Source organism: Lissotriton helveticus, chromosome 4_1 (genome assembly GCF_964261635.1).
Source record: "Lissotriton helveticus chromosome 4_1, aLisHel1.1, whole genome shotgun sequence".
Lineage (NCBI taxonomy): Eukaryota > Metazoa > Chordata > Amphibia > Caudata > Salamandridae > Lissotriton > Lissotriton helveticus.
The window spans coordinates 1,622,078,669-1,622,088,495 of record NC_136063.1 but is presented as its reverse complement, the minus strand read 5'-3'; the positions used below and the strand labels follow the sequence as shown (position 1 = coordinate 1,622,088,495).

The 9,827-nt window shown below is 51.3% G+C and overlaps 1 protein-coding gene across 1 annotated transcript in view; it reads right to left on the bottom strand.

Moving 5' to 3' along the window:
* Nucleotides 1-8,676: 8,676 nt before the first annotated feature.
* Nucleotides 8,677-9,827, bottom strand: part of LSM5 (LSM5 homolog, U6 small nuclear RNA and mRNA degradation associated) — a 68,033-nt gene continuing 66,882 nt past the window's right edge. The window contains exon 5 of the mRNA XM_078685870.1: nucleotides 8,677-8,933. Within this exon, the coding sequence (XP_078541996.1) occupies nucleotides 8,901-8,933 (33 nt within the window). The 3' untranslated portion in view covers nucleotides 8,677-8,900. The remainder of the gene's footprint in view (nucleotides 8,934-9,827) is intronic.

Here is a 9,827-nt window from a genome sequence, read left to right as displayed (position 1 = left end):
TAAAACCTGTGCAAGAACTTGAAATGAATCAAGTGGAGCCGATAATTCGGTGAGAGCTTTTTGGTTTGACTGCAGCAATAAAGCCAATCGGCCTCCGAGATATCAATACCAAGGTGCGCACCCCACACGCCCGAGTCGAGGAGATGGGGAAGAAGACAAGGCGAAAGCGTATAGTTTAGTGACCAACTTGCGTGGCGACATGGAAGTATATATGAAATCCAGGGCCGGAAAAGATGGGGGGGGGGGTTGTGGGAAGGTAGGGTGCAGTTTCCGGCAAGTAGCCCGCAACGGATAGAATAAGAGCGTGTCCCGCAACGATGGAGACAGGAAGCGAGAAGAACGAATTCTCTGGGTAGAGATCAGCTAAAGTCCTCAGGCCCAGCCGCGCCGCATGACGAGACATGCTAGAAGACTGAAGGGACAGGAAGTCCGGGTGGTCCATAATTGGCATAGCATTGGTGGAGAGAAAAGAAAGACCAGAAAGCCGCCGCAAGGACCATGCCCAGCCCAGTGTCTCGACCGTATCGACCTCCGTCCGGGGGCGCACCGTAGGAGCGAACAGCGCAGTAGTTAGTGGCTAGGGGGAGGCAACGTCAGACTCCACCGCAACGTGGGGCTGATAGGGGGTGGAACCAAAAATGCAAGAAGCTGGCCTGAGTGCATAGAGCGTAGAGCCGAAAGTCAGGCACACCCAGACCGCCAACCGACATGGGCAAAGTCAGGATATCATAAGCTACCCTAGGTTGTCACCCCGCCCACACCAGCGAGACGACCAGAGAACACAGCCTACGGAAGAAATGAGAAGTTAGGGGTATGGGTATGTTTGAAAAGAGGTAAAGGAATTTAGGGAGGACCACCATCTTGGCAATAGCGATGCGGCCGGCCGGCCGGCCAGTGACAACGTCAGGCGGCTTCACAGATGGATCTTAGATTCAAGCTAGTCCACCGCGCGCCCAAAGTTCGACCTCCAAAGGTCATCAGAGTCTCTACTCAGCCAGGTGCCCAAGCAGCGCGCATGCCCGGACGCCCACTCAAACAGGAAGTCAGGCACGAAGGGGAAGGTAGCATCAGTCAATGGGAAAAGAATGGACTTACTCCAGTTTACCTGGATGCCCAAGAGCCCGCCAAATCGAATAACCTCCCGCACCAAGGGACTGAGGTCTTTCTGGGGGTGACGGACATATAGAGTGATATCGTCCGCATACATGGAAACTAGGAGGGAGCGGGACGAGAAACCAAGGACTCTGTGAGTAAGATGCTGCCGTAACCTAGCGGCCAGGGGCTGCATCGTGACGGCAAAAAGCATGGGTGATCACGGGCACCCCTGACGGGCTCCTCGGGTAATGTTGATGGGGTCGGACACCTGACCATTAATACAAAGACGGGCAATGGGACTGGTATAAAGGAGTCTAATATTACACAAACGGTGGGCACTGAATCCTATATGTGGCAGAACGTAAAAAAGGAAGGGCCACTCCAGCGTGTCAAACGCCTTCGTGGCGTCAGGCAGGGCAGCTACAGCCGGAAGATTAGGATTAATTTGATGTAAGACGGAAAAAATTGTGCGGAGGTTGTGAGAGGTAGCCCTACCAGGAATAAAACCAGATTGATCAGGGAGGGCAATAGTGGGCATTAGTTAAAGGAGACGAGAAGCGATCAATTTTGGCAAAGATATATATATATTTTTTTTTTTGCCAGCCAGAAAGTCCACGGAAGGGGACAGGAAGGGACAAGAAGGCGCAGCAGGAAGATTGTAGCCATGGCCGCGTAATCATCGGACCTGGGGGAAAAAAAAAAAAAACAGTACCGTAAGAGGCCTCAGACAAGAAGATACCAGAAAGCTCTCCTATCTGGTCTTCCAGCCCTGGCGAGATCTAGTTTTGAGATTTGAAGGATTGATGTACGCCAGTCATGAAAAGAAGGAGGAGAGGGATCTTTCCATCGCTTACAAATCTCTCTGCGAGCAGCCAGGATGGAATAGAAAAGGAGGTTCCCGGCTGAACTTCTAGTGTGGTCCACGACACCAAAGATTACAAGGCGAAGGTCAATTGTTACACTATAACCCAGGGAGAGTGTCAGGCAAAGATATTATTGTCCATATTCATAAGGGAAAGGGGGCGGTAGGAATCACGGCGGTCGGCGGGCTTGTCGGGTTTAAGGAGCAGAGTTATTAGAGCCTCACGAAGAGACGGCCCGTGTCAAAAAACTCATTGTACATGGCCGCCAAGTGCGGTTCCAAGATGGTGGCGAACAATTTATAAAATGAGGCAGGCAGGCCGTCGAGGCCACGTGACTTATCACTTGGTAGGCTGCTGATGGCAGCTAGAATTTCCTACCTAGAGAAAGCCTTCTCTATGAATTTACGATGGTAGTCTTCGAGCCAAACAAGGGCAATGGACTCAAAATACTGATCAAACTCCTTAAGGGCAGAGGGGAGCCGGCAGAGTAGAGCTGGGAGTAAAAGGCGAGGAAACGGAACTTAATCTCTTCCGGTGAGGTGGTCCGGTCCGGACCGCCATCACTGAGGGGTGTGATCTAGAAAGCTGCACGCAGAGGATGCAGAAGGTTGGCAAGGGTGCACCCCGGGCGATCCAATTCTCAAAAGCGATGGGCCCGACCCTCCCTGCCAAGGAAGGACAGCTCGCGGTCGGACTCCTCCGAAAAGTTGGAGTGTTTTTTACGCAGTAGCGCCAACGTCTCGGGGCTGGGGCACGCCGTCTGGGTGGCATCCAGGTCCCGGATCTCGCCCTCCAGTCCAGCCAGGGTAGAGCGAATCGAGCGGAGAACGTCCGCCTGTTTGGAAATACACTCTCCCCGGTTGAAAGCCTTGAAACCCTCCAATAGGGTGGAAGCAGAATTGACGGAACCCACATTAAGATCAAAATAGTTAGTGATTGCGGTTTGGATTTCATCGCAGAACACGGTGTCACTAAGGGCATTGGGAAAAAGACGCCAGGTGAAAGCCCGACGTTGAGAACAGGGAGGCCGGAGAAGAAGTTGAACTGGCTCATGATCGGAAAGGGTGCGAGCCATGTGTGTGACAACGGTCCAGGACAAAACGTCCGGCGAGGTGAGCCAGAGATCGATTCTCGACCAACAACCCCTCGCACCAGTAACGCAGGTGCCTTCACAAGCATCGGGACGCAAATGCCACCAGGCATCATAGAGCGAATTATCAGTTAAAATAGACGAAAGAGCAGTAGCCGCACGCAGGTGGGACATGTAAGAACCAGAACGATCCAAAGTCGCAGAGAGAGTAACATTAAAATCCCCACCCCAGACGATAGCCGCGGGACCGCAAGAGGAGATAAGATGCCAGATGTGATGAAAGAACTCCGGATCATCAGAATTCGGGCCGTAAGCCGCCACGATGGTGACAGGCTGAGCCACAAGCAAACCATGTAGTACAATATACCTTCCTTTCGGATCAACGAGGGCACGGGAGGTCTGCCAAGGGAGACCATGACGCAACAGGATTGAAACGCCCCTTGCATAGGCTGAGTAGGTGGAAGAAAGAGTGGGATTCCCTCCCAGTGGCGAGACTGAAGTTTGGAGATAGAACCGGGTAGCAGGTGCGTCTCCTGTAAAAGGCACATGTCCACCTTGTGGCGCTGGAGATGTGCATGAATTAGACAAGCCTTAGGGTAATAGTTCAGGCCGTGGACATTCCATGTCCAACAGATTATTTCAGCCATAAGGAGCGTGTCGGGGAGCAGCATTATGCAGAGCGAACAGCAGGCAGAGCAATCTTACATAGCACATGTTGAGAGAGGGGAGGGCGAATGACAGCCAAGGGAACGCAAATAGGGAGCAGCGCAGGGGAGTAGAGTCCTTCCACAGGTGGTGACCAGCATCAAGTGGCATAAAAGGGCGGCATAAAAGGGCAGCATAAGCTATTAACGGGCCAGTCGGACTCGAAGGACGTGGTGCAAAATAAGAAGGTCTCAGCAATCCAGAAGCTGTGAAACGGGGGGATGTGACCCATGAAATAACAGGAGCATCTAAGGGGTATCGAGTGGAGCTGCGAGGCGTAACTGGAAAGTGCCATCTGTAAAGAACATAGAGCAAGAGTCGGGACCATACCAAATACAGAGGGATATCGAGCTGCAATGAAGTTGCGCAAATTACACAGTACAGCAACAGAGCTAATTGTGAGTGCAAACGAACATTAGTAGTGATGTCGTGCAAAGAGCACAGTATTGTGTCAAAAAGCAAGCAAGAAGGAACCCACCAACCAGACACCCCCCGAACCACCCCCAACAACCCATGCTAAAAGACCCAACCACCCTGCACCCACACCAACCCCCCAATCAGGCTGAGAATACCACCCACACCACCCAGGGGACCCACAACCTGGAGGAAGCAAAACATTGTGAATAATGGTAATCATCCCGGTGGGGGCATGGCAGGACTCGGCGGACACCCCTGCTGAGGAACAGGGTGGCCAAGCTATAACATAGTAGCGACATCTAAACCAAAGTCACATGTGGAACCAAGAAAGAACCATTGTCCGCACTGTCAGTCATTATCACTTAAACGGTCGGCCGTTTCATGTGGAGACTTTGAGGGGGAGGATCTAGATTCCTTGTCCATACGCTTGGCAAAAGCGAGGGCCTCCCTGGGTTCGGGGAAAACAAGTGTCTTGGAGCCCTGCCGGACCCTCAGCTTCGCCAGGTAGGTCAAAGAGTAGGAGACCCCGTGCTTCTGGAGGATGCCCTTGGCTGGCATGCAGTCAAGGTATAGTCTGGATAAAAGGAAAGGGTGTTACCCCGATGGGTGATGGTGCCTTTATCGCGAGCCGCCCGTAGAATGGCATCACGATCTCGGAAATTCAGGATCTTCGCCACTATGGGGCAGGGAGGTAGACCAGGACCAGGGCGCGGACCCAGGGAACGATGGGCGCGCTCCACAACAAAGAATGGAGACAGGACCTCCCCGAAGATGTCTTTGATGAGCTGCTCGACAAAGTCTTCCATCCTGGAGATGTTGGTGGACTCGGGAAGGCCCGTGAATCGAACGTTACTCCGGCAGGAGCGGGCCTCCAAATCCTCATTCTCCTGAATCACGGCCAAGATCTTGTCCATCTGGAGTAACTTCTGTCTCTCCTGGGTGGCCGCATCCTCGACGTCGGATAGCCTGAATTCCACGTGTAGAAGCCTGTTGTCGTGGGAGTCCACCCGGGCATTCACGGAGTCGAGACGAGCGGATAGTTGGTCGAGCTGGGAAGCAATGTCGGTGACAGTCGACTTGACCTCGAGCATGATAGCCTTCAGATCGTCATCTCGGCTCGGGGGGGGAGGCGGGGTTCCATCGCCCCAGCGGAGTCAGCTCCGTCTGAGCCCGCGCCGTCCTGACGTGAGGATCTCCGAAGGTCAAAGGCGATCTTGGGCTGCTTTGAGTCTGATTTCCCCAACACGATGTGCAGCTCTGGTGGACCCCCACACACTCAGGATGGAGAGCAAGCCGGCGATGTGAGGTGTAGAGCCAATAGGCAGCGGCAAGTAAAATGGGGTTAATCAGGGAGCTCAATCCGGGAGGCAGTAGAGAGACAGCACCAGAAAGCACCGCGGCGTGCCACCCCCACCACAGCACGCGGCCCGGCCGGCCAGCCGGCAGCCAGGGATAAATGACAGGGGCCACAAACCAGTTCCGTGCAGAGCCACCACCAGCAGGAGGAAAGAGGACGAGAATGGGCCTCGGCAAGGCGAGGGGCACCCTGGCAAGAGGCAGCAAACAACTGACACTGGGGCAACGTGGAACCCCACAGAACCTGGACTCCCAGCGAAGAAGGAAGCAGCAGCACAGTTCCGGGAGCAGCGTAGATGTGGAGGGCAGGTCTCGAAGGGCGCCGGGCCCCAGCTATCAACAGGCGGGGCCCCCACTCAGCCATGGGCAGAAGAGAGGGGGGTCCAAGGGCGCACCACCGGACCACAAAGCAGAATGTCGGGAGGGCAGGAGCAGTAGCGATGGGAGGGGGCTCCAGCGGCCCTAGTCGGGGCCCAATCGCCCCAGGTGCACCACACGAGAGCGGGCCAGTCTCCAGAGGGCTTTGCACGATGATGCCGTCTGCGCAGCATCTCAGAAGAACCCCAGAGCTCCGGCAGGACAGCAGGGCCGGGTCCCAGGCAGGGGAATCCATGACGTGCAGGAGCCCCAATGTGCCCCAGGGAGGAAGGGTAGAGACTGACTCAACGCCACGCAGTCTGGCGCAGCAGGTGAGCCCCTGCAATGGTCCGTGGAGGAGGCGCCCAGGGCGGCGCTTCAGCAGCGGGCCGCGGCCTCAGCGCCACTCAGCAGGATTTCGGCGGAGCGCGGCAGCCGGCACACGACCGAAGGGGAAACACCAGCGAGGGAGGCGAGGGAGGCAAGGGGGGCATGCGCTCCCACAGCTCGGCGCCGCCGCACCCAGCGTGGGGCCAAGGAAGACTCTCGGCCGCAAAAAGGCCTCAGCGCCGTCCAACCGAGCCGCACAGCGGACGTCCCCAAGCCCCGCCGGAGAACCCCCCCAGCACTGGCGCGACTCACCGCAGCAGGTGTTGGCCGGTGGCCATCGTCAGCGCCGCCACACAGCAGTAGAGAAGAGCAGCTACAATGGAGGCCCAGTCGGAGTCCCGGGACAGAGCCCCAGTGCCAGCCACGAGGAGAAGAGCACAGCCGGGGGGGGGGGCACGTAGAAGCGCCGGAATTAGACAGGTGAGTGCACGGTGCTCCCCCGATGCAGAATTCAGCTATACAGCACAGAGATTGTGGCGATGTCTGCAGGATATTTGCGGATGAAAGAGCTTGGCCGGCAGAGCCCACTTAGAGTGCGGCCATCTTGCAGCCGGCCAAGCCACGCCCCCCCAGGATTGCTTTCCTTTTAAAAACAAAAAACTACCAATGAAGGAAAACCACACTAAAAGAAAGCAAATAAAGTGGTGCTGATCCAGTTTCCTTAAAGGAAAACCAGGTTGTAGTATCCTGCTCTTCTTGCTGTCTATTTCTTCCTTTGTATTCTGAGCCCTGCCGCTCAGCCAAAGTGTGTGTAATGTCATAGAATGTTCTTGGTTGAGTGAATGTCAGTTGGAGTGTGTGGGCTAAGCAGCTGGGATGCTGCTCCTGGTGGGGCTTCTGCTACCTTATTACTTACAATTCCTGTAACCAATTATCCTACTTGAACTGAAGAATAAACTTTCATCTTGATTCATCATCAACTCTGCCTACCCTCATTCTTACAATTTTACACAGGTTCAATATGTTTTGTTCAGAAAAAGAGTACATTTCAAGTAAGCATCAGTACAGTTGACTGGAGAGTATGACGGAGGAAGACGATTGGAGCCTTGAGCATAATGTCAGAGTGCAGAATTTGAGCAGAAGATGTCTCAATGTACAGTTCCCTTGAACAAAAACACAGACTTGCTTTTCTTTTATAGTGTCTCAACTTAGTTTTATGTGGAAATTCAAGCCTGGTCACAACAGACGGTGAAACAGAATCTGAAAAGAAGTGTAGAGCATTTGTATCGAAATGGTTTTGTGCTCCCAACCAGGGCTGGGCTGGCTGCAGCAGGCATCAGGCATTTCCCCGGGAGGCTGGCAGGGCGGGGGGCATTTTTTGTTACTGGGGACCGGTTTTACAGAGGAGCAGCTATATCTGCTCCCAGTAACAAAAGCAGCAGGGGCCTTGTCAGTCAACATTGCCAGGGCTGCTTTGGGTATCCTGTTTGGTCCTGCTCCCACCTGTCTGTACTACCCACATAGTTCTAGACACTTTTACACCAGAAAGACATAAGATGGTGAAAAATTCGAGAGCCAAAACAGAGAAAATAGTTTTGAGTGCTACACCTGCAGGCAGCAGATTATGTGGGATTCCACACTCCAGGCACTCACTGGGAAAGAAAGCTTTGTAAAGACAGTAGCTGCTGGAAGTGCAACAAGGTCTGATGCAAGGACATTGAAGGATGCTGCAGAGATGGCTACTGAAAACAAGGAAATGCAAGTGGGAGGTACATTTGTGACCTCTGTCACGAGCGGGGAAGTTGCTATAGGGGCCTGAGGCTGGAAGACGGGAGTATTGTAGAAGGTGCTGTGGGGCTTTGCCCTTAAGAGTTAGACCCACTGCAGTGCAGTTCTGAATGTCCGTAACATACATAAAAAGGGACACTCAAAAGGCAAAGGCCCTCCCGCCCTCTACCCTCCCTATTCCAAGGTCATGTAACTCGCAGTTTAACCAACAAATAAGGAAGTAGAACGAATGCGAGAATACTTAATTCCTGGTATTTCCTAAGCAGACAAGTCACTGGTTAAAAGCTGGTGAGATTTCTGTGTATTGAAACAGCACAAAAGTACAGAATTACCACAGGAATCTGAATAGCAGTTCAGACTCGTGGTAATTTCCTTATTCTAGGAGCACCCTCACTGTCAAAGTCAGAATACCACAGTACTACTGCTTCCTGAGTATATAAGATACCTGGTATTGGTAAATTTGGGAGCAGAAACAATATATATTCCCAATCTTCTTGCAATGGAATCCTGAGAAATCGCATGCAAATATGTTAACAGAAATTGTTCTTAGCACCAAACTACATTGAACTGGACAAACTCTGCCTCATTAAGTTTCCTTGTTAGCTAGAGGCCTACGGCAAAATAAATATTTAATCAAATTGACTGGAAAAATTAAACGACAACAGCAATCATCAGCTTGTTGGTACATTGTTTTACTTTTTAAGGTATGTGAAATGGGAGAATATAAACACTGAAAAAGCAATTTTGTTCTCAACAAAGCAGAAAGTTTCTCCCAACAAAAAAACCACACTTGATTTAAACTTAAAAATCATTTACAATATTTTGGCTCAATATTAATCTGAGCATTTTTACAAAATATACATTTTCATAAAAAAATGTTTTTTTGCAATGAGACACGTTCACACATCGGGTCCTTCTCCTCCAGGAACCAACTGCAAAAGAAGAAAAGGTAGAGATTTACAATGTGCCTCCAGTCTTCCCATCCCACCTCTCCTTAAACAAGTTTTACTGTGGAATGATATTAAAAGAAGTTATCAAATATTGCAGAGGTTACCACACTAATTCTAAAAAGAGCTTGCAAGTCTGGCCTTGTGGGGGAAGCAATGTTACTTAAAAAGACCTGATGGGTCAGCTAGGGCAAGGGTTTGTATGGGTGGAAGTGGGCCAGAACCACAAATGGACACAGATCTTTCTAAGCAATTTGTCCACAATCCCCTCGCTTAAAACAATTGAGCTACGAACAGCCATAACGCAGGCAAAGATACAAAATCTGTACACTTAATGTTAACAATAAACGTAACATTTTCAAAAACAATATTTTCCGAATCTCCTCAGAGTAAGCGCCACATGAAATGAAGATAATCCAAAATGGCGTTTACTAAAAACCAAGGCTGACACCTAGAAGTTTGCATGATGAGCTATGGTGGTGGTTCTTAACCTTTTGTCTTCTGTAGATCGCTCCTTAGGCATTACTGGGATCCAGGCACCCCCACTGAACCACTATTGGATCGTGGAACCCCCACCGAGTCATTACTGGAAGCCAGAGACACCGGTGTAAGAAATTTTGATGATTTGAAACTCAAAACAATTCAGAAAAATACAGAAACAATCATTCAAACAAATAATAAAATATTTTACTTAAAATTTTAATTTCGTTTTGATGCATTTGTTGATTAATGGGAAGGTTGGGGCTTTCCTAAATTCAACTGATGGCCCCCATCGTCCATGCTATATTCTGTTCGATCCATTAACACTGCTCCCATTAATCAATCTGAGGACACCAACTCATTGTCTCAAATTTGAAATTCCTTCACATTTATAGAACG